The sequence below is a fragment of the Leptodactylus fuscus genome, chromosome 1 (genome assembly GCF_031893055.1).
Source record: "Leptodactylus fuscus isolate aLepFus1 chromosome 1, aLepFus1.hap2, whole genome shotgun sequence".
Classification (NCBI taxonomy): Eukaryota; Metazoa; Chordata; class Amphibia; order Anura; family Leptodactylidae; genus Leptodactylus; species Leptodactylus fuscus.
The window spans coordinates 87144617-87169275 of NC_134265.1; the positions used below are offsets into that span (position 1 = coordinate 87144617).

At 42.0% G+C, this 24659-nt stretch overlaps 1 protein-coding gene across 1 annotated transcript in view; it reads right to left on the bottom strand.

Moving 5' to 3' along the window:
- HSPB8 (heat shock protein family B (small) member 8) overlaps window positions 1–20967 on the bottom strand; it is a 34521-nt gene extending 13554 nt beyond the window's left edge. Inside the window, exons 1-2 of the mRNA XM_075273939.1 lie at window positions 20196–20967; window positions 7761–7824 (exon numbers count right to left, since the gene is read on the bottom strand). Coding sequence (XP_075130040.1) covers window positions 7761–7824; window positions 20196–20574 — 443 coding nt within the window. The 5' untranslated portion in view covers window positions 20575–20967. The remainder of the gene's footprint in view (window positions 1–7760; window positions 7825–20195) is intronic.
- Window positions 20968–24659: the final 3692 nt, after the last annotated feature.

The following is a 24659-nucleotide window of genomic DNA, read 5'->3' on the forward strand; positions in this document are numbered from 1 at the left end:
ATTCTGCAGTGTTTTGCAGCTAGATTGCATCAATTGCACACAATAATAGAGTAGCTGCACACGACCAAGTGTTACCCATGACTCAGTCCACGTGTTAGTTGGATTTATCGGCTTGAACTTCATGCTGGGAGCAGGACTCCTAGTAGTATAGTTATCTATGATGTTAGGAGTCCCTACCTCCCAGTGACATACTGTCCCGTACTGTAATTGGTATGGGGCAGTATTTTGCTCGAAGTACATACTCCTACCATTAAAAATAACTAGGATGATAGGAGTCTGGCTCCCAAGCATGAAGCTGGTAAATCTGGCTAAGGCCCGGTTCACATCTGTGTGCAGGTTTCCGTTCGGGGAGTCCACTTGGGAACCCCCCCCGAACGGAAACCTATCCGCATGAGAAAAGCAGTTGCCTAAGGAAACCTGTGGACCCCATAGACTATAATGGGGTCTGTATGGTTTCCGCTCAGTTTCTGCACAAAAAATGCGGAGAGAAAAGTGTTGCTTGCAGGACTTTTCTCTCTCTGAATATTTTATGCAGATAGGGGAACTGAATGGCCTGACCGCAGATGTAAACTGGGCTTAACACATGGACTGAGATTCAAGGGTGAAACTCGGTCTTGTGCAGCTAGCCTTATACTGCTGTTTACTTTCATCTTAATCTGAAATAATAATCTTAGGTGGAATCACTCTACAGCTGTGCTTGAGGAGATGACACCCAATCTCTAAATCTCACCACACCCTGTATAATAGGATTAATCTTTACGCTGATAGACATAGTTGTTATTTGACCTCACTGCCTCCCTAACCTGTTTTTCCCAGATCTTCATAGTCCTTCTCTGTTATTTATCACAGCACAAGCTTCTTTTAGTATATTTAGTATAAGACACTTGTATATCCTCCAGAGACAAGTAAATATAACAGCATCTGGAACGTTTCATCATTGGACGCCTGGATCATTAGCACTATGAATGTGCCTTCTTTCACCTTCTGATGTGTGAAAACATTACAATATCAAGAACAAAAGGAAAGAAAACAAGTCCTACGACGCTATCAAACATAACCTTCACCAAATCTGCTCCCTAGCAGGCTATTTGTGGCTTTTGTGTTATGGATACCTCATTGTATTAGCATTGCATGGCTAGAGGTGGTAAACATGTCAGATAACGTGTAAGCTTATAATACTGGGTAACAAAAGCCCCGTGTTATCCGAGCAGTCTCCAATAAACTGTAGGAACAGACAATTCCAGCACAAGTTCTTCCAGCACGCTGTGTATAAAGAAGCTGACAAAGTGTTTGCCTTACACCTCATTGTAACTTTCTGTTTAATCTGCAAAGTTTGGACTACGTTCACAAGTGCATGGCGTGAAATTTCTTGAAGTTTCTGCGAGCTGAAGATGCGAGAAGCAGCAGCGTTCATGGCAAGCAGCCAATTCTATGTAAGGATAATTTTTTATCCATACAAGGACTTTAGGAAATGTTTTACAATAGCATGTATAGAATAGACCAGCAGGATCACAGAAGCTCTTCACCTTATCTGAGGGGACCCCGACAGGGAAACTAAACCCTTCACAATGCAAATTATGCAGCCATATAAATCCGCCATCAAGACAGACTTCTAATATGGCAGTGTCAAGTTCCTGTACTTCTAGCAATGCTGTCTACCACATCCAATGTAACAAATGCCACCATAATGAAAAAGAATGAGCCTACACATGATCAATTTATATGGTGGCTGCCAATAACCCAGTTATGAAATATCAGCTTCCAGTGGAATGATGGTCAATGGAGCCGTAATATAAGTCAAAGAATTATAAAGATAGATAAAAAACACACATGGTATGTGAGAATACCCCTTATGCTGGGTTCACACCAGAGTTCGAGCTCTGTACTCAGGTTTCCGTCTTCTGCCGGCAGAAGCCGGAAACCCGTCAGACCAGGTCCAGCCATGAGTGTCTGTGAATGTTTTATGCTCTCCGCGGCAAAACCGTTTTTTTTTAAACCAGACACAAAGTCATTCATGTCCGACTCTGTGTCCGGTTAAAAAAAAACAAAAACGTTTCGCCGTGGAGAGCATAAAACACTCACCGGCGCTCACAGCCGGACACTTTTCAAACCCATTCAAATGACTAGGTTTGAAAAATGCTTGCAGGTTTCTGTCGAGCCCTTACATATGATTTGATGTTTTATATGTCATGGTTTTTACTTATTTCATGCTTCAATGTGGTTCTGGGTGAGGCTGTTTCTCCTCTCCTTGGACACAAAGGGTCCATTCACACAGAGTAAAATGGTGAGGAATTTTGTGTGGAATTTCAGCGCTGAAAAAAAGCCTCCCATTGACTTCAATTACTTCAATAGCCTAGCAGAAAAAGGAACCCGTCCAAGTCAATGGGAGCCTTTTTTTTCAGCCTTGAAATTCCACACCAAATTCCTCACCATTTTCCTCCATGTGAATGGACCCTAAGGTGCATTTAGCAGTGATGAGTTTGGATCAAAGATCTTGAGTGTGCAAATATATTTGTGACACTGCTCTTTAACCCCTTCCCGACATGCGCCGTAATAGTACGGCGCATGTCGGGTCTGTAACTATGACGACCGCCCGGGAGCCGGGCAGCCGCCATAGCCGCCGGGTGTCTACTGCTTTAAGCAGTAGACAACCGGCTCTAATGCCTCTGATCGGTCCCCGGAGGCGCCATTTTCCCGGCGGCGCATGGGCGCCGCCATTTTGCCCAGGTTCGCCGGCTCCTGGAGCATGCTCCAGAGCCGACCCCCCGTTGCCATGACAGCCGGGAGCCTGAACAAGGCTCCCAGGCTTGTCTGCAAATCCTCTCTTTTGCAGGCTGGTCTATGCAGCCTGCAAAAGAAAGGATGATTTTTTGCAATGCATTACAATGCATTAGCATTGTAATGCATTGCATTAGTGATCAGACCCCCTGGGGTTCAACACCCCTAGGGGGGTCTAATAAATGCAAAAAAAATAAATAAAAAAAGTAAAAAAAAATATAAAAAAAATATAAAAAGTATTAAAAGTTCAAATCACCCCCCTTTCCCTAGAACACATATAAAAGTAGTTAAAACCTGTGAAACATATACATGTTAGGTATCCCCGCGTCCGAAATCGCCCGCTCTACAAATCTATAAAAATATTTTTCCTGTTCGGTAAACGCCGTAGCGGGAAAAATAGTCGAAAGTGCCAAACCGCCGTTTTTTTCACTGTTTTGATTCTGATAAAAATTTGAATAAAAAGTGATCAAAGCAATAACATTTCCCGAAAATGGTAGAACTAAAAAGTACACCCGGCCCCGCAAAAAAAAAAAACGCCCTATGCATCCCCGTACACTTACGTATAAAAAAGTTATGGCCGTCGGAATATGGCGACTTTTAGAAAAAAAATTTTTTAACACAGTTTTGGAATTTTTTTTAGGGGTCAAAATGTAAATAAAACCATATAAATTTGGTATCCCTGGAACCATACCAAAACACAGAATATAGGGGACATGTCATTTTGGCTGCACAGTGAACGCCGTAAAACCAAAGCCCGTAAGAAAGTCGCAGAAATGCATTTTTTCTTCAAATCCACCCCATTCTGAATTTTTTTCCTGCTTCCCAGTACATTATATAGAATAGTTAATGGTAGCATCATGAAGAAAAATTTGTCCCGCAAAAATTAAGACCTCATATGGCTCTGGGAGCGGATAAATAAAAAAGTTATGGGGTTTAGAAGGAGGGGAGTCAAAAACGAAAATCAAAAAATGCCATCGGCGGGAAGGGGTTAATGCTATTTACTGGAGGCAGAGTCAGCTTTCTTGTTCCATAGTAATGGGAAGACCACTTCTGGCCCTATATCACTGAGTAGCTGAGTTCATTGGGCTGTCATGCACGCTCTGGCATATGAGCACATTGGGTAAGATGGCATCTGAGTTAGTGTCAGTATTTAGACCAGGTACAGATACCAGCTGCTTGTTATAGGGCCATGGAGGCAGATACAGTAGGGTCAGGAGTCCTGGACATTGCTCCTAGGTTACAAGTAGGAACATAGTTATAAAGAATTACTCCTATTCTCTGGAATATTGTCTATGCCGTATGCAAATAAGAAAGACAATGGGAGCTTAGTGGTTTAATTGCTTGGCTCAAGGTGCAGAAAAGAATGGTTTGTGCTATTACTGCACTGGGCTAACTTTGGAGTAAACTCATTGGAGTACACTTTTCTGCTGATAATCTGCACATGTAGGGGGTCTAGTGTCCTGGTTGAGAGATATTTTGCAGGGCTGGCAGAGGGTTCAAGGAGCAGGACTTTGCAAAGATATATCACACTGTTCCTCACAGATGTTTAATGGTTAAAATAGGGTCTATGGGTTTAGAAGCTAGAGTTTGTAAGTAGATTGAAAATTGAAAGACTGGACCAAGGGTTATGGTCAAATATTCTTATTTATAATGGTCCCCATTTATAAGTGGAGGAGCTCAAGATTAAGAGCTGGGTCCACTGTTCAATATTTTCTACACAGTAGGTATGATACATATGTGTATTTTATTTGCTAAAGATTTTCAGTGCCTTTTTGTGGTGTATCTTAGTAGTTGTCTTGTTCCGTAGGGCTCAGGCAATGGGAAGACCACTACTGGTCTTGTAACACTCAGTAGCTGTGCCTCATTCAGTGTATGTTGTGCTGAGTAATATGTCACATACTACTCTTAAATTCCATACTTTTATACTACTCTCCAGCATGCCCGTATTAGTAAATATGCCATGGAAGACAAAAAATAGTGCTGAAGCTTTTCTCAACTGCAGTCTTCGAGAAAACCTACCAAGTCCCAATTTATGGATAAAGAAGCCACCAATGGTAATTCCTGATCTTTACAGCATATCACCGACTCAACACTGAAGGTGTAGACACATGATGCAGTACCTACTTTTACAGCATGGGTTACATAACACATTAGGGAAACTTTAAAATGTTCCAGTATTCAGGCATAATTTGTGCCCCCCAAAAATTGTCTAATATGCTGTGTGTCATATTTTAGACACTTGTTAGAATTGTATGAAAAAGGATGTGACCAAATGTTTTTAATCCAACTAATAAATTAAACAAATTTTCATCTATCTTAAAGCTTTAACTTACCCCTCGTTCACATCTGCATTGGTATTCCGTCCGGGGAAGTTCACATTGGGACCCCCCTGAACGGAATACCAAATGCCATTGCAAGTGCTGTGCAGTAAAAGCACACGGACTTCATAGACTATAATGGGGTCCGTGTGCTTGCCGCGTGCTGCCCGCACGAATCATGCAGACAGGAAAGTAAATTGAGAACTACTTTCCTATCCGCATGTATTGTGCAGAGATCTGGCGGCAAGCACACGGACCCCATTATAGTCTATGGGGTCTGTGTGCTTTTACAATTGCAATTGCGTTTGGTATTCCGTTCAGGGGGGTCCCCATGTGGACTTCCCCAGATTGAATACCAACACAGATGTGAACCGACCCTTAGTTTGTTGTTTTTCTTACTCTTTGTGCTCCATTCATTTTTATAGTACAAGCAACTACCAACGTGATGTTCGTGCACCTTTTTTCACTCATTGTCTTTTGTATTCATATACAGTAGTTATTGCAGAAAGATCTTATGAAATAGGTCCATACGGTGGCTCAGTAGTTAGCACTGCAGCCTTGCAGCGCTGGAGTCCTGGTGTTCAAATCCCACCAAGGGCATAAAACCATCTGCAAGGAGTCTGTATGTTCTCCCCGTGTTTGCATGGATTTCCATCCCATATACCAAAGACATACTGATAGGGAAAAATGTACATTGTGAGCTCTATGTGGAGCTCACAATCTACATTTAAAAAAAAAAAAAAAAGATCTTATGAAATTGTAAAGTGTATGACTGTACTTTATTGTGAGTGAATATAAAAAGTAACAAATGAGCTATACATTATTGCATTTAAATAAAGTTAGTGTATTCGTTCTAGAAATTATAGATTAAGTAAGTCAAAGGTTAGTTTACCCTTTTGTACAACTGTAATCTTTGCATCGATTGCGTAACCTATTTTTATGCTCACAAGTACTGGCCTTTTGAGTGAGAATACGTGTCAGATTGCATGTTTTATGTGCGATAGGTAGAGTTATATAATTCTCTATATTGTGGGTTCACTAAACAATAATTGTACATTACTCTATTGCTGCTGCTTGTAAACAAAGACCTATGTTTACTAATAGGTAGTCAATGTCAATTTAGACAGGCAGTCTGTGCCAGATTTATCACAGTGCCTGATGCAGGTTACTAAATCTGGTGTATCTTTAGACCATTTAGTCTAAGTTTATACTACATTTTAGTAAAACTACTTTGAGCCTGTATTTTACTACACAATTTTGGTGCATTGTCACGTTGCATTTAAGCCACACCACTTTCCTGAGATGTTACAGCCACATGTTCAGCAACTCTGAAAAATTTTTGCTTAACAGCTGTCAGATTAACCATTGACTAAAATTGTGCAGCTGCAGTAGCAGGGAGGCGGCTGTTACAACAGCTGGAAATCCCAGAAAAAAGGCAGTGTTAGGGTTGGTTCACACTAGCGCTTGTATTCCGTCCGCAAGGAGTCCCCATGGAGACCCCCCCGAACGGAATACCAACGCTAATGCAAGCGCTGTGCAGTTAAGGACACGGAGCCCATAGACTATATTGGGCTCCGTGTGCTTGCTGCGCACTGCCCGCACAATTCATTTGTGCGGGCAGTGCGCGACAAGCACACAGAGCCCATTATAGTCTATGGGCTACATGTGCTTTGCAAGCACATCACTTGCAATTGCGATTGCATTCCGTCCGGGGGGGTCTCCATGCGGACTCCTTGCGGACGGAATACAAGCGCTAGTGTGAAGCAACCCTTAGAGTGTACACAGCGCTTAATAAATGGTCTGTACACAGCTATAGGAGCCACGAGGATATGGCTCCCCTTGCAGTCCGGTGGTCATGTGATTCGAACTGTATAAGCTGCTGGGTACTAGGAGACCCAGATCATCTCTGCAGTGTAGATTAGGGGGTTATGTCCCTCCTGTAACTAATGTATCAGCCCCATTTACAGGGGAAATCAGCAGAAAAAAGTAAGGTTAAAATGCCCCCCCATCCCCAAAGGTCTATAATAATTTTATGAAGGTCACAAAAAGACAAAAAAAGTAATGCCACTATCATGCCCACATCATAGGTTCTACCCCCACCCCCAGCGACACAACATGTGTCAACTACACAAAAATTACAATAACAGAAATGGAAAACTATTTTAAAAATGTGCTATTAAAAAATAATAATTATTTAAAATATGAAAAACAGATAAACTTCCCCCCTTATTTGTTTACATTTCCCCAGATATTAGAACAAAGTAAAACATATAAAAATAACCTAAAAATGAAGCCATGTGTATCATTGAAAAAATACAAAAACAAAATGAGTTGAATACCTCAAATGAAAAAAAAATCTTTTAGCCCTCTATGTACAAAAAAAATGTAAAAATATATTTGGTCCTGAACTGGGGAACATGACTGGTCCTGAAGTGGTTAATCTATATGTGCAAAGTGGGCCACATTTATGCCAGAGTCCTTTTATAGCCACAATAGTAAATCTGGGCCAGTGTATTTCCAACCGTAACGATAAAACATGGACTTTCTTTTACTGTCACTAATAATTGTGACTGCAGCTTTAAATACCCTCAGATAGTCATCATGGCTGATATTTGCTAAATGACGGTCAGGGGTCATCAGCAGCGAAGAGTAACAAGAACTTACTGAATCTTCTTGGTAAAGTTCTTTGAGACTATTCCTCCCTCCTTCTGCTGTTCTTCGTGGTTTCCTGGGATTAGAAACAAGAGAGAGCAGAATAAAGAGTAAATCCATGTCCAGTGTATTGCATATAGTACTTGCATGTAGCATAATGTATAGTAAAGTAATAGAATTACAACCCTGGATATAAATAATTTATCTGATGAAAAATACTGGAAATACCATAAAATAATCAAAGAATAGATACAGTTGATTAGAGATGAGCGAGTAGTATTCGATCGAGTAGGTATTCGACAGAATACTACGGTATTCAAAATATTCGTACTCAATCGAATACTACTAGCTATTTGCAGTAAAGATTCGATTCAGAACCAGCATTTATTGGCCGTATGCTATACAGCAGTCATGTCAAACTCAAGGTACCCCGAGGGCCACATGAGTAACAAGAGGTTGTTGCGAGGGCCGCACACAGCAGCTAATGGCTAGGGCCTAGGGGTCTGATCACTAATACCATGCATCGCAAAAATCCAGCATTTCTATTGCAGGCTACATAGAGTAGCCTACAATAGAAAGTATAGAATGACAGGCTGGAGCCTCACAAGGCTCCCGGCTGCCATAAAAATGCACGCAGACCCCAAATCTTGCTCCGGGTGCCTGCGAATGCCGGTAAAATGGCACCTCAGTTAAAGCTGGCAGACACCATTATTGTGTTGGAGTGCTGGGGAAGGGTTGGAGTGCTGGGGGGGAAGGTGCTGGGGAAGGGGGGGCTGGGGGAGGGGGGCTTCTGGATGTCTGGCCCTTCCTTGGGCCTGAGGACTGTTTTTTCACACCCACTTGCAATTCTTGCACTTGGGGGTTAATAGGAGCACTACAGACTGTAATGCTCCGATTAACCCCCAAGTGAAAGAATTACAAGGTGGGTGGGAAAAAAAAACAGTCCTCAAGCCCAAGGAAGGGCCAGACAGAAATCCAAAAACCCCCCTCCCCCAGCACCCCAACCCTTCCCCAACACTCCAACTCCCCCATCATCATAAATCTAGCATTTATCCCCTATCCGTAGGATAGGGGTTAAATACTTGAAAAATCACAATTTCTTCTGCAGAAGCTTACCTGCTTCTGCTCTTCTGCCTGCGCAGCGGTCTCGTGAGACTGCGTAGGACGGAGGCACATGTCGGGTGCGGACCTGATTACGTGGCCACATCACCTGGCATGTGGGGAGGAGGGGGCGGAGTGGAGGGAGGAAGGGGCGGAGCAGGCAGGGAGACTTGCTCTCTGCGAAGGGTGAGGGGCGGCCGCTGGAGCAGCGCTGCGTCCAGCAGGGCCGCCCCAATCCACCGCTCACTTTCCTTGTACATCTGCGGCCCGCACAAAAGTTTCAAACTTTGTCTCTAAAGTTTAGAGACAAAGTTTGAGACTTTTGTGTGGGACGCAGATATGCGCGGGCCGCATGTTTGACATGCCTGCTATACAGTGTATAGAAGCGTATCCAACCCGTGGTGCCTCAGCCTTATACAGTTTATTGTAATGAGGGGGTCTGCCGCTGTTTCATGCTGCTCGTAGTTAGGGTAATAGGATACCAATGACTGGTTCCCTTTAATCCTTTGTCATGGGGAAGTTTTTATATGACTTACATATTTGGACTAATACCTTTTTGTCCTGTAGAGATTGTTCATCTGACTGATCCCATAACTTATTTAATGACAGACATGTTAAATAAGACTGTGAAATCAGAGGCTTTTATTAGCTTTTTGTTGCTCGTAAGTCATTTTTATGTTAATATTTGGTACTTTAGAGCCGGCAATTAAATCTTTGAGTAGATGCAATCACTGCTGGAAATCGTCTGTTATTTTCCTGCGCCCTTTTGAACCTTTTTTCTTTAATTGGATTAAAAAGTAGCAAGTATGAGTCAATGACATGGCAATAAGCTAGTTAATGCATATTAATTATAAGAATGATCGGAGCTGTTATTCGGTGCTCTCTTTCAACCCTCCCTATCAGCTGTCCCTTAATCTATTCTCATGCACAAGGCCCTTTGGTGCAGCTGTTACTGAAGATGTCAAAAGGGTCATTTGCAGCTCTGAAGATATTCACACTCCAGTTGTCTGAATATACTTACACATATTACAAGAATTATTCTCTTACAATCTAAAAATAAATGTACTGATCAACATAATGCAGCCCGTGTTAGCTAGTAAGACTGTATTGTTCATCATATGTCTAGCACATGGCTCTATCATGTCACTACACTGTTTGTGTAGTTTACACATTGAATAATGAATGTATCACATAGAAAAACCCAATCTGTATCATTTTATATAGTAATCATTTTGGAACAGAACTAAAAAGTAAGACATTGGTTAAACTATCATGTATTTTGAGAACAATACAAACTTACAGAAGAAAATATCAAGTTTTAAAAAAGTTTTATTTAGATATTTTAGGAAAAATATATATGTATGTATTTTGCATGTGTGTTATTGTTATTTATTGATCAGCTTTGTCTTAACCGTTTAACACTGAGCAACAAACACATTTAGGCTGCGTTCACATCTGCACCAAACTCCAATGCAGGTCTTTTTCCTCCACCAGTTTCAGTATTAGGCCGGGGCCCCACGGGCCGGAAATGCCGCGATTTGCCTGTGGCAGAAACGCCATGGGAAAAATCGTGGTGTTATACAGTACATGCAAAGTGGATGGGATTAAACCGCATCGTGGACACGTGATTTCCAAAACCGGTGCAGTTTTGGAAATCGCAGCATGTCATTTATGTCTATGGAAACACCGGTGGCTATCCCATAGATATAATGGTAACAGAAAGTTCGCGGAGGAAAACTGCATGAACTTTCTGTTCAAAATGCTGCAGGAAGAACCGCAATACATTCCCGCTGTGGTTGTTTCCACAGTAGTTTAGCGCACATGGGGCCTTAGCCTTAAAAAGACTAATACCTGATGAACTCCATTATAACCAATGGGGTTCACCCGGCTCGGTGTGTAAACGCGGTTTTAGCAGTCCACCTCTCCCTTCTTTGGGTTTGCCAACCGACTTGAACAGCAGCAATCCAGGGCTAGTATGAATCTAATCTAATGTAAGTAATAATTTTCGGTGCCACATCTGCATAGTATTTTCTCCATAATAAACTAAAAGGAGTTGTCCTACTCATATCTATTGATGATCTATTCTCAGGTCATCAGAAAGATTGGTGGGGATCATGGCAGTCAGCTGTTTGAAGGGGGTATAGAGGTGCCTGTATAAGTGCTGTGACCCCTTCATTGTTTACATTGTGCACTGTCTATTACATAGTAGCCATGAAATGTCATCACATCCTTATCCCATAGAAGGGAACAGAACACAGTGCTGTGTCCCCTTCAGACAAGTGATTGGCGGGGATCCTGGGGGTCAAAATCCCACTAATTCATTATTGATCTATCCTGTGAATAGATCATCAATAGAATTTCACTACCTCATATCACAAATCCTAAGCCTAAGGTTGGCAGGGTACATGAATATTGTCCTTAATTGGAATAGATATTACCTCTAATTGGCATGGATAGTAGCTCCAATTAGAGCAGATAGTGTCCCTAATTAGCTATCCATTGCCAATTATAGACAATATTCATGCCACTTAGGGCACCATCTATGGCAATTAGGGGCGCTATCCATGGCCGCTCTTGTAGTTCAATATAGGAGCCTACTACAGGCATCAGAAGTTGGACTGCGTCGGAAGACAGAAGAGGGGGGGGGGGGGGTCGCTGGTGAAGATGGAGGCAGCGCTGGAAAGAGCTCTCGGGCAGCAATGGGGACGCGTTCATCGCCGTTTGAGCACTGGGGCCTGCCCTCATTGCTGCGGAGAACTCATTTGAATACCGGTTAAAACCGGTATTTCTAAGGAACGGCGCCGCGGAGACCACGTCTAAAGGTAAGAGACAAATAGTCTTTCTTAAGCCTATTCCGACGTGGTAATTAGAATTTTTTTTTTATTTTAGTGGTAGAATCCCTTTAAGATGCTTCTTGGAATGGCATGCATGTTTAATGGTATAGAGAGAACTGGTAAGATGATGCCAGGCAACCCTTCAAGAAACTATCAGGAAGAATAAAAGATTTCAATATGCCTGATTCTTGTTTCCTGTGGGAAAAATGTCAGAAGACAGTTGACTTGTTTCTATACAGATCATAATATTAGCAGATTCTGCTGAAACCACAGGGCCTTCATAACATATACAGTATGACTAACCTCATATATGTAAATCTGTTTTACAGGGTGTAATTAGGAAAACAATGCTTCTTTTTGCTACATCTAGGACAACCTCCTTATACATCAGGCATGGCTTTTTCAGATAGCCTAATACCTAATACTAGTTGGATAGCGCTGTTTCGATCTGTTTGGTTTCTGGAGTTTGTTTCTGGAAAACAGATTTGCATATTCCCCAGTGGAGAATAAATGGCTTGTATGTCTCCATACACCTGCAAAGGTGGCTTTAATGGCAGTCTCCTTAGGGAGTTCTCTTAGTCCCTGAACCTAGCGGCATATAGTCCAGCACTGAAAGCTATTTGTGATATTGACAGCCATTCTGTGGATTTATTTGTTTAATCAAGACACACATTAAAGAGAACCACTCACCACCTCCACCAACTCCAGTTCTTAGCTTCTGTTAATAGGCACAGCTCCACTGATTCCAGCACAGTTGGATTTCTTTTCTGTAGCTTCCACTGTTCCTGAAGAATTGGTTTGTTTTGGTGCCTGATATGTTATTTAGGCTCTCTACTGTCAGATGGGAAGTCAGGCAGGAACAGACAAAGGCCATGACTCAGAACCCCAAACAGAGGCGGTAGAGTCAGAGCTAAGAATCAAACCCCTTACCTGCTTCTGCTTTACACTGCCCACCTGACAGTACAGAACCTAAATAGCATATGAGGCTCAAAACTAATAGCACTTATTGCTCAGAAATGGTGTACACTAGAGAAGAAATTCCAACTTTGTCAAGATCAGCAGAGCAGTGACTATTAAAGAGCTGGACTTGGTGGAGGTGAAAAATAGCAGAGGAACCTAGGGTCTGTTTTTAAGGGCTTGACATCTGTCTTGCATTCATTAAAAAAGGATCACTGAGTTGGGTCAAAAAAGAAAGACCAATGGAATTCATTGCTGTTTTTCCCTTACAGTTAGGCAACATGCACACAGTAGTGTCACTTGGTCATGACTGAACAGCCCGGATGACATCCATGTGCCTCCTTTGCCTCCATTGCCCCATTCATTGAGGTCAGTGAGAACAGGCCGCAAAACGAACAGGACCTGTTCTGAGTTTTGCTCCTGACCCCATACATGGGCCCGTGAACGTACACAGTTGTATACAAGTGTATGTAGCCATTGAAATGAATGGGTCAGTGTGCTAGCTGTGAAAAACACTGCTAGCACACTGACAGTGCATACAGTCATGTGATGAGGCTTTTATAACTGATGCAAAATGGATGATACTCAGCCTTCAAAAACAGAAGAGAATGGATAAAAAAACATCTGTTGGATTCATCAAAAATGTTACTGCGTGAATAAGGCCTACGGCTGTTAATCATACGCACTCTTTCCCAATCATACGCTGATCAGCCAGGAAATTTTGAAAGAGAACGGAGCGAATGTGAGGGTTATTGTTCTTGTTGTGTCTTGGAAGGAGGACAAATCCTAGCGCCATGGTGAAGATAACTGGAAAAAGGGATCTTCTGCTTTGAGGAGAGTGTAATGACCATCTGGTCAGAGGGCTGTGTTGAATTCTTGTCCCAGGATATTGTTGCTATTTTGGATTATTAATAAAATAATTGTGCACCATCTTGATCATCTGTCTGTTATATGGAAAACCCTCAAATTATCCCCCATCACTATGGTGTCTATAATAGTATCTACAAGGTTATAAGAAATACTTGATGTCCTTAACCTACATTTTGAACGGTCTTGTTATGATTATCCCTAGAATCTATGTAACATCATAATGATTCCATGTTTCTCTGTTGTCTTGTGTGTTTATCTCTATTATTAAGACAACAATCATAAAATGTATTGTAAAGTAATGTATATAAGTATATAGATTATAATCTTTTAACCCATCTAATGTCTGGAGATGAGATGTTGATACAGGGATTTATTCTGTTTGCCATATCAGGTAATTGGTATTCAATTCATATAGGGTTTTGCCTTCCTCTGGATTAATAATGTAGGATTATAGGTTGGGCTTCATGGACCTATATCTATTTGCAACCTTATTAACTAAGTAGCCACTTAATTTTTGTTGTCTCTGCTGAGTCTTTGTAAGCCTCTAACCACTCAGATGCCATGGTCAAACATGACCATAATGATCAGTTGCTGCAATAAAGCTGTTACTCCGTTCAACTGCAACCACTGGCTTCCTAAATTGTGCCTTCTGTAACTATAGGGCTCTTTCGAACACCATCAGACTGACTCAGCAAGGAGAGGTGCCTTCTCCAACTGGAAGCACCCTGGGGGAAACTACTACCGCCACCATCCAGGTAGGACCCCCCAGGACCCCCCTTAGCATTGTCCTGTCCAGCCCTGGAGTGCTTGGTGGAGTGTAATCGGCCTAGCAGGTGGCACATCATCCACCACTACTACTCTCATCCTCCGGTTCCCTTCATCTGAGTTGCAGCACTTATCAGAATGAAATTTGGTGTCTACAAGCTGTATTGTCTTTAATAATGAATCCAGGTTCTGTTCTGTTTGGGATTCAATGACTATTGGGTTAAAATACAGAAGTTTCAATCCTGACTTACGAGTGATAAACTGAGGAGCCATTGCATATAACAGTTCTCCTAGTAGTGATATGAGTGGCCACATGTGCTGCCTATCATGGCAGGTTTTCCAAATGGCATTTTTTAGCAGGACAATGCTTGCTACACACCAACTCACATACTCTGTCACTATAAAGTTATGGTGGCCAATCAGCATTCTGGTAACAAATCGCACAAGATGCAACTACTAATTGTGATATACAACACTTCTCTACTTTAAAAAACATTAGTGTTACCAATGTATAAAATTATCTTTCATCAGCAACATCTAAAAACAACAATTCTTATACAATGTATAGAGAACAGGACGAGTCGTCATTTCACGGCATTGCAATATAAGGGTTCATTCTCATATTCTATTAGTTTCGTTCTTACATATAAGAGCCATATTTTGAGCATTATCCAAAACATTTCTAACAGTTATTCTCTTTTGTATCTAAATTTTTCCCAAATGACATTTAATAAAGTTTATTAAACTTAATACCTCTCATATTGTTTGTTTTAACCAGTTTACATATTAACCAATCAGCAAGGGGAAACCTATGACAGGACCACCCCTCAGAGCGGACCTGAGTGAAAACTTCTATGGACATTGTAGGCTATTATTTAAACTAGTCTAGCCAATCCTAGAGCTGCAACCTTTTTTGAGCCATACCTCCATGAGACGGACCTGAATGGAACCTAGTTTCCTCAGCCACTAAATCGACCAATCAAATATCGAGCTACTAGGAGCTACATTTAGTGTTCACATCACGTTCGCTCTAGCCAATCCCATTAGAGGCTACATACAGATTCATAATAATCAGTTAACAGATTAAATCTTACATTTTTATCCCTTCTTTTTTTTATTTTTTATCCAATTATACAAATCATGTGAAAGATTTAAACCAGCATTATTTTATTCAATTTTTAAAAGGGATGTTATACTTACTAGGATATTAGAACAAATTAGATGTCTTTCACCAAAAGCCACACTAATATCGTGCTTATATGAATTAGGTTTACTACAGAAAAATAGGCCTCTGTCAGAGCCGACTTTGCATGCCCACAGCCACAAGAAAAAGGGCTGCTTACACTGTAATTAAGTGGCCATTTTCTTGTGGCCTTTGGGCATGCGCAGTCGGCTCCGCCCGAGGCCTACAAGTTTGACCGCCTGCGCCGGAAGAAGACGCATGAAGAGGACATTCCCGAAGAAGATGCAGGCGGCGCATTGGGGAAGCCCCCAGTGCTGTTTGAGCACTGGGAACCGCCCCCAGTGCTGCGAGAGAACTCATTTGCATACCGATGAAAAACGGTTTATATACCGAACGCGGAGAAGACATCTAAAGGTAGGAGAAGAATAGCCTTTCTTAAGGCTATTCCTACGTGTCAACCAGAAAAAATTGTGTTTTAATGAAAGGATCCCTTTAACAGCAACTCTTTGAAGGTTTCCAAGAGTAATATATTTTAAGTTAATGTATACATATATAATGCATATATGGTCCCATTATTATATTATATGTACAACCAGGGAAATCTCTTTGCATATGCCCTTGAGCATATGAGTGTCATAGAGCATCTGTCTCTTTTATCCAGGACAGAGAGCTGCTGAAAACAGTATTTCCTGCTCTAATGATGTCAGTACTCAGTATGTTAAATATAAGGTCATCCACTTGCATTTATAAGGACGAGTAAATGCAGTCATGGCTATAGGTGTTGGCAACCCTGAAACTTTTTAAGAGTTGAAGTATTTCTCCCAGAGAATTATTGCAATTACACATATTTTGCTATACACATGTTTATTTCTTTTATGTGTATTAGAAGAACACAAAAAACAAATCAAACAAAAGCCAAAAATGATATATTTTCACGCAAAACTCCAAAAATCAGCTGGACAAGATTACTGACACCATCAACTTAATATTTGGTTGCACGCCCTTTGGCAAAAATAACTGAAATCAATAGCTTCCTATAGCCATCAAGAAGCTTCTTACACCTCTCAACTGGAATTTTGGAGATGTCTTCTTTTGAAACTGCTCCAGGTCTCTCACATTTGAAGGGTGCCTTCTCTCAACAGCAATTTTAAGATCTTTCCACAAGTTTTCAATGGGATTTAAATCCAGACTCTACAGCACTTTGTTTCCTTCCATTTCTAGTGCTTTTTGAAATATGTTTGGAGTCATTGTCCTGCTGGAAGAGCCATGACCTAGGATGCAAACCCAGCTTTCTGCCACTGGGCCCTATATTGAGGCCCAAAGTCCTTTATTAATCTTCGTATTTCATGTTGCCTTGTACACAGACGATGCATCCAGTACCAGAGACAACAAAACAACCCCCAAAACATCTGACCCTCCACCATATTTGACTGTTGGTACTGTGTTCTTTTATTTGTAGGCCTTACTCCATTTTTGGTAAACAGTAGAATCAATTACCAAAAAGCTCCATCTTGATTCCATCTGTCCACAAGACATTTTCCCAAAAGAATTTTGGCTCTCTCACATACATTTTAGTAAACTATGGTCTAGTTTTTTATGTCTCTGTGTCAGCAGTGGGGTCCTACTGCGTCTTCTGACATAGCATTTGATTTCATTCAAATGTTGATGGATAGTTTGTTGAGCCTCCAAGACAGCTTGAATGTGTGTGGAACTTGTTTGGGTCTGCTTACCCACCATCTGGACTATCTTGCGTTGCACCCTTTCATGAATTTTTCCCTTCCATCTACGTCCAGGGAGATAAGTTACAGTTCCATGGGTTGTAAACTTCTTGATTATGCTGCACACCATGGACAAAGGAACATCAAGATCTTTGTGAATAGACTCATTACCTTGAGATTGTTGATATCTTTCCACAGTATTGGTTCTCAAGTCCTCAGACAGTTCTGTTCTCCTCTTTTTGTTCTCCATGCTTAGTGGGGCACACACAGACACACAATGCAAAGACTGAGTCAACTTCTCTCCTTTTGGAGGTTTCAGGTGTGATTTTTATATTGCCCACACCTGTTACTTGCCATAGGTGAGTTTGAACGAGCATCACGTGCTTGAAACAAAGTTATTTACCCACAATTTTGAAAAAGGTGCCAGCAAATTTGCCCAGCCCATTTTTGGAGTTTGTGTGCAATTATGTCCCATGTGCCTTTTTTCAGTTTTTTTAGTGTTGTTCCAAAACACACAAAGAACTGGGACAGATACTTCATTTTCTGGAATAATTTCAGGGGTGCTAACACTTACATCTATGGCTGTATATAGTTATCTGAGGTTTGTGTCAATAAGTTGTGTCCTATGATTCCATATGAGAGAGAATTATTCAGGGAGGACATTTCCTCAAGTATACAAATATCTCATTTATTTATTTGTTATCAAAGTTGATCTTGTTCTAACTATTTTGTATAGAATGCTCTACTCTAGAAATGAAAATGAAAAATGTGATTCCAAAGAAATGATTAATAGCTAAAATGAGGTGCACTTATTGTAAAGGTACAGCGACTGAGTGCATCATATGTCCTTGAGTCATTGGCATTGATTTTTCAAAACTAAGGTTTCTTCTCCATAATTTGGAACAGCATGTGCCAAGAAACTGTAACCCTAACAATTTATTTTCCTACACAAAAGGCATAATGCAGAAAACCTTCTATATACATACCACTTGTAAAGCAGTGGCTATGGTTCCTGTAGCTATTCATAAGAGGCTGCTTACTAGAATAAAGCAACACAAATATAGAATACTTTAGTTACTTTTAAAATCAGGGTAATATAATTGTGTTGGTTGGAACAAAGGTCCAAAAACTCGCCTGCTATCTTGAATATCACCTGTGTGACATTGTTTATATGGTTACAGTCAGTTTACATTTGTTAGGCTACGTGCTCGTGAACATGTACATTGTACACGAGCACATGGTCTTCCACGGGTCCATACATTTTCTGCAGTGAGCCTGGGCAACAAAACAGACAGGATGAGGACCTGTCCTGATTTTTGCCCATTACTCATGGCCTTGCTACACAGACCCTTGATAATACACAGATGTTTGTATGAGCCATAACAAGTAATGGGTCAGTGTGCTAGCCATTAAAAACATGGAGCCATATTCTTAATAACCAACAAAAATATTCACTATGTATTGAAAGCCATTGTTGGTAAGTGAAATCATGCTCTACATTGTGGAGGGTTGTTGAGTAAATGTAGTGCTCTAATGCTACAGTATCTATATTGTGGAACATGGACCATCAAGAACTGATCATGGGGACCATGACAGTGGTAGTGTGTGTGTGTGTGTGTGTGTGGGAGACTTATTTACTTTGCTGTATACATTCATGTGCATGCACATAGTTCATCTTTATAACCATGTACGTGTGTGTTACTAGCCATGGTCACTCCCTATAAGGGTGAACTTCCACAGTAACATATTACAGAACATGCCTTGTAAGCCACAAACCCTTAGGAACCATTGATGAATTCCTTTTCTTCCTTGAAAAATTACATTTTCCTTCAGCCATTTTATAGCCGCTGGCTACCCGTGGCAGAGCATTGGCATTCCGTCGTGGCTTTCAACCACCGATGGGCCTAATCAGCAGGGAGACTCAAGGTGCCACAAGCTTCCATAGCAAGATTGAGCAGGCATTTACTTTTTCAGCATCCTGCTGCGATCTCTGTCTCTGATTGAAAAATTCTGAGGTGGATTCCGCCCCCGAATTAATTTCAAATTTCTATGTGTGAACACCCCCTTTAAGGGTTATCCAAGAAAGGTTTAAGAACTTACTTCCCCCACTTGGATCATATTATCAAAACCAGCACCATGTCCCCGAGTTGATCGACTTCCTCTCCCCTCTCCTGTGTTCACTATGTACCTGTAATATGTGGGCTTGTAGACTAGATGATTTTAATAATAAAGCCAGCCCATACAGTACAGAAACCAAGGCTAAGGCCCCACATTACAGCTTTTTTTGTTGCAGATTTGCACCATGAGTGGACTGAACAGAAGATAGAAGTATAAGAGCTTCCTTTATATTTCACATTTCTTTTGTAGCCATTCTTGGCTTTGTTTCAAAAAAACGAAGTAAAATCTGCAACAAAAAAAGTTGAGTTTCTGCAATGTGGAAGGAAGAAGATCAACTCAGGTGCTTTGTTCTGGTTCCATTCACGTAACCGAGGGTTGTAATCAGCCCAGGAACTCAAGATTTGGCCCACCTAGAACCCAGGATAAGTAGATTTTTAAAGATTCTCTTAAAAACACCATTAAATGTAAAATTCCCATTTTAAGAAACCCCCCCCCCCCCCTCCAATGCAGCATTGTGTCAGTTCTGAAATATCACAGTTCTGTACCTTTAAGAATCTCTAAGTTTATAGTTAACTGCAGTAGAACATGTAAGGGTTTGTGTTTGAAGGTCAGTAACATAAAAACATGAGAATCTCTTGGGTTATAAATATTTAAAATAGATACCAACCTAAATAAATACAAATGTTGGATATTTCAGTAGTTCATCCCTTCTCTCAAATGCAAGCTCATGTATCTGCAACCATCCGTATAAGGATAAAAAGACTGATCTGGTATGGTTATCATCCAAAGCTATTTCCGTCAATCTAAATGATGGTACTAAAGATTGTGACATGACCTACGGCAACCATATGACTTTAGTATTAGTATTTCTTATATCACCGTTAGTTTACTACTCACTTACCTGACACTTCTACAAATCCATCTTTGGTTTTCACTGTCAGTTCCTCTGGCTTGAAACTTTGTACATTAACACACACCTTCCAGGGCTGACTTGGGGCGGCCACGGTGTTCCGAGGTTCAGGGTAACCAGTGTATCTAGCACTGTATCCGGGAGGAGAGACACCAGCTGTCCGTGCCAGGCCTGATCTCAAAGGGCCTGACCAGGAGGCAGTCAGCCTAGGCCTTGCCCATTCTGGCCAGTCCATGGTTAACTCATCTGGAAATCCAAAATCATCATCTAGCATACGTGAAGACAAGCCTTGTTCTCGGAAAGGATCCCGGGCTCTGCTAAGCCTAGTAGCAGGATAATGACAAGTGAAGGGCAATTGACTGTCTGCCATATCCGTGCAAAGATTTTATAAAAACGTCAACAAAATAAAAGAGAAAAATTCCAAATGAAATGAATAGTGTTCAGGTAAAGTTTGCTGCTATGATCTTTTACTTCCAAAGGATAGCTATGCAAAGAGAATGAAGCTTAGCCAGAAGTGTTATAAATTCTTCTGAGAATTAAGCAGAGTCATTGGGAGTGAGAGCAGCGTCTTGATCCTCTGGCTTCAGTCTGCAAATGCCCTGCTCCAGCTATAATAAACATCACTACCATCAGCCGAGAAAGTTCTGTAAACTTCTGTGCTGCAGTGAATGGCTCCTATTTATATCCTCCTGTTCATGCTTGCAGCCTGTGGCCTGTCAGCTGGGTATTTGGAGCCTATGAAACACCCTCTAAGAATCTGCATTTGCAACAGCTGATGACTCCCAGCAGGGACTGGACATGTTACTCAGGGTGTCCAATTTTAGCCGGTCTTCTCTTGCTGGTCCCTCCTTACCACTCTCCTCTTTCCTCCCCCACTTCTGTGTCATCCTCCCTTTTTCTGCTAAGCAGGGATATGCCTGAACACATTTGTATGAGTGTACCTTAGATGATGTCATACTCTGAATTTACTACTGAAAATGAACACGTTTCTTATAAAGCACCTTCTCTATCCTAATCCGGCTTAAAGTGAATTTACACAATCATGACTTCATCTGTTATTGTGCACATTCCGTACATGTCACTTTTGCTTAAATGTTAAAAACTATTGTAATGTATGAAAAACAAGAGTCTCCCAGAGTTACGTGATCTATTGTTAACATTGGATGACATTTGTACAGACTTATGCTGGTTATATATCCGTAGATGCTGATCCACAACAAGCAATGTTTCAATAGAAGAAGGCAGGTACTGTATATCTCCCTGATAAAGAGAATCAGGTATGTTAAAATGTGAATAAAGTGGAATAAGGCATTTAATGGAGCACCAACTTAAAAATGTACTGTATAGGATTCAGGTATATGCAATCCAGTCTCACCACATAACAGTCACAATAACAAAATGGCAGCCATCACATCAACTCATTTTCAGTTCTGTTGACCCATAGGCCTCATTTTACTCTTAGGCATGTACATGGGCTTGAGTCTGGTCTTTATTTTGGTTCTAATTTCCTCTACTCTGAACTTAATTGGCCTGGTTGTTAGGCCTCATCTGTGGCCTATTACTCAGCCTGGTCTGTGCCTTAATGTACAGAATGATAAACTTTTCTGCCATTTTTCTCTGACTCCTTCTCCTCATGCAACGGTGCACTACAGCAAATGTTCATCTTTACAGGTCTATAGGAAGGGAGATTCGCTCCTCTCCCACGGTCACTTCTCTATAACCTGTTGTCTCTAATACGGCAGCCACAGTTTGTTCTCTTCTGAGGGCTGGATTTCTAGTCTGCTGGACATGAAAGCTAACCAGCAGCAGCCCCTCATTTCTAGCTGTAACAGGTTGTCTCAAATGGGGAGACGCCATCTCATACCTGCTCTATGCCAACTTCAGTGGTATGGCGCCATCATTCGTACTCTTGGGGCCACTTCAGATACAAGGGTATAACTAGAAAAGGCAGGGCCCCACAGTAAACCTTTTATAGGGTCTCTGGTGGACCAAGGGCAATGGACATTTGGCCTGGTGCCCAATATTCCTGGCAGAGAGCCACTTTTGACTTTCACATATTCATCTACTAGATCTGTTCACAGCTTGCATTTTCTTTTTCTGTTCCTATGATAGTTTCCTACAGAGTAGTGAACACAACCTGACCCTTTCTCACATGGATTTTAAGCATCTATAGCCGAGGTCCCTCTCCCACAAAAAAGCAATCTATAAGTAATACCCCACACATACTATTTTCAGCAAAGCCCTTCCACAACAAAATAGACCTATATGTATAAAGAATCACCTCCCCCCCCCCACATATATTTATAGCCAAAACAATTCACAAAAAGGATCTATGAAAGGTTACCCTCTCCAACACATAAAAATGCACAGTACAGCTCATACCCCCCCCCATAGCATGTAGACTAAAGCCACTCTCACACATATCATATAGATTAAAGCCCACCCGCACACATAGCATATAGATTAAAGCCCACCCGCACACATAGCATATAGATTAAAGCCCACCCGCACACATAGCATATAGATTAATGAACTCTTCTTTGCATAGTTTAAAGATTATTACTTTCCCCCCACATGACATGTACATTGAACTCCTTTTCTCATTTCAAAGCATGTAGATAAAATCTGACCCCCCCCCCCCCCATGCATGCAGGGTTTGTCTGTCCGCTTGAGAAGTCGGACATCTTCACTTGCGGACAGGGAAGGACGGGCACGGAGTGCAAAAGAACGCACCCGATGCCCATTGAAATGAATGACAGGAGTCACGGACACAGCTAGTGTCCGCTGCTAATGTCCGTGACAGATTTTGAGCGGACACTAGGAGCAGACACTACCTGTCGGACACCGACGGTAGTGTGAACGCTCCCTAACTGGTCTGTACTCAATGCACACTCCCTTGATGCAGTTCTCACCCCACATTCATTGTGACAGTCCCTTACACACATGCAAGAGTCTCCAAGTTTCCTCTGGTATGATAGTCCTGTTCACTCTCTGGCATTAACTTACAATATCCTTTGTTTTATCAGTGGGTCCATTCTTTTTGTCATGTCATGTGGGCTGAATCTTTGCCACCAGGGACAGACTATAACTGCAACTGAGGCTGGAGCTTTAGAGCTTCTCTGTGGCTCTAAATAATCCCTAGTGTGATACACCTTTATATCAAGAGCTACTTACTCCTACATGGTAGCTAACTAGGTTGACCGCATGCTTACCTGTGACCCAGACATGAATACTTGTGGCCCCTGTGCAATGAATTTTTAGGAGACAATGCAAAACCCTCAACCCACACAGTGATGGTACGTTAAAATCTTAATACCTACCCAGCGACCTCCTGCTCAAAGCATTTACTGACCTCTGGGCATATGTCTGTATCTCCCCTACCTCCAGGGTCGGACTGGGGTGTCTACAGTAGGGCCCACCGGTGGAATTGTTTCTAGGGGCCCACCGCCAGGACCCTGCAGATCAGCGGTACCGAGACATGACAGCTAAAGGTATTAACATGTCAGGATGCTCATGCACTATACCATGGGCACCACTGCACTACCTAAACCTACTGTTACACCTTGTATGGCAAGTGAACCATGCGGCTCCTAGAAATGTTACCATTACTTGTAGCCAGGGGTGAACTTCAGAAAGCCCCCCCCCCCGGGAGGAGGGGGCGTGGTGGAGTGCGAGGGGGCAGGGCGAATCAAAGGGGCGTGGCTTAGCGGCGTTCGCAGGCAGAGAGCAGGCACGGAGAAGACCTGCTCTCTGCCTGAGCGTGAGGGGAGGCTGCTGGAGCAGCGCCGCTTCAGTGGCCTCCCCAATCTAGCGCTCGGTGCTAAGCCAGTCCAGGACAGCTTGTCCTGGACTGGCTTATGTAATCAAAAATGCCGCCCTCCCTGGGGCCCTGACATAGCACCGCTTGAAGCAGTCGCTTCGGGTCGCCTCATGGGAGGTGCGGCGCTGCCTGTAGCCACAATGTCCTGGAAAAGCTGATCTGCAAAGGTCCAGGCTGTTGTATCATCACAGATGTAATATTGATGGTCTATCCTAAGGACAGACCATCAATATTAGAAACATGGATAAATCCTTTAAAGTGGTTGTCCAGGAATTGGAGCAACTCATGTGCCGGGCAGGAGGTGTAAAATAAAAAACAAATTAAAAAAGCATACTCACCTGGCTCCGTTGTCTGCCGCCAGTGTCCGTTCAGTCTCGTGCTGGCGCCTCCTTGCTGGGAGTCCTGCACCTCATGTGATCGCTGAGACCAGTATTGGTACAGGATTTCCAGTTGCCGCCATGAGACTGAACAGATACAGGCGGGGGACAATGGGGTGCTGGGGACAGGTCAGTATACTTTTTTTTTTTTTTTTTTTTTTTTTTTTTTTACACCTCTCTGGTGGCCACTACAGTGATAACTCCTGTTTATAGACAATCTCTTTTAAGGGGTTTTCTGAGCCAAATCTTGTATGGCCA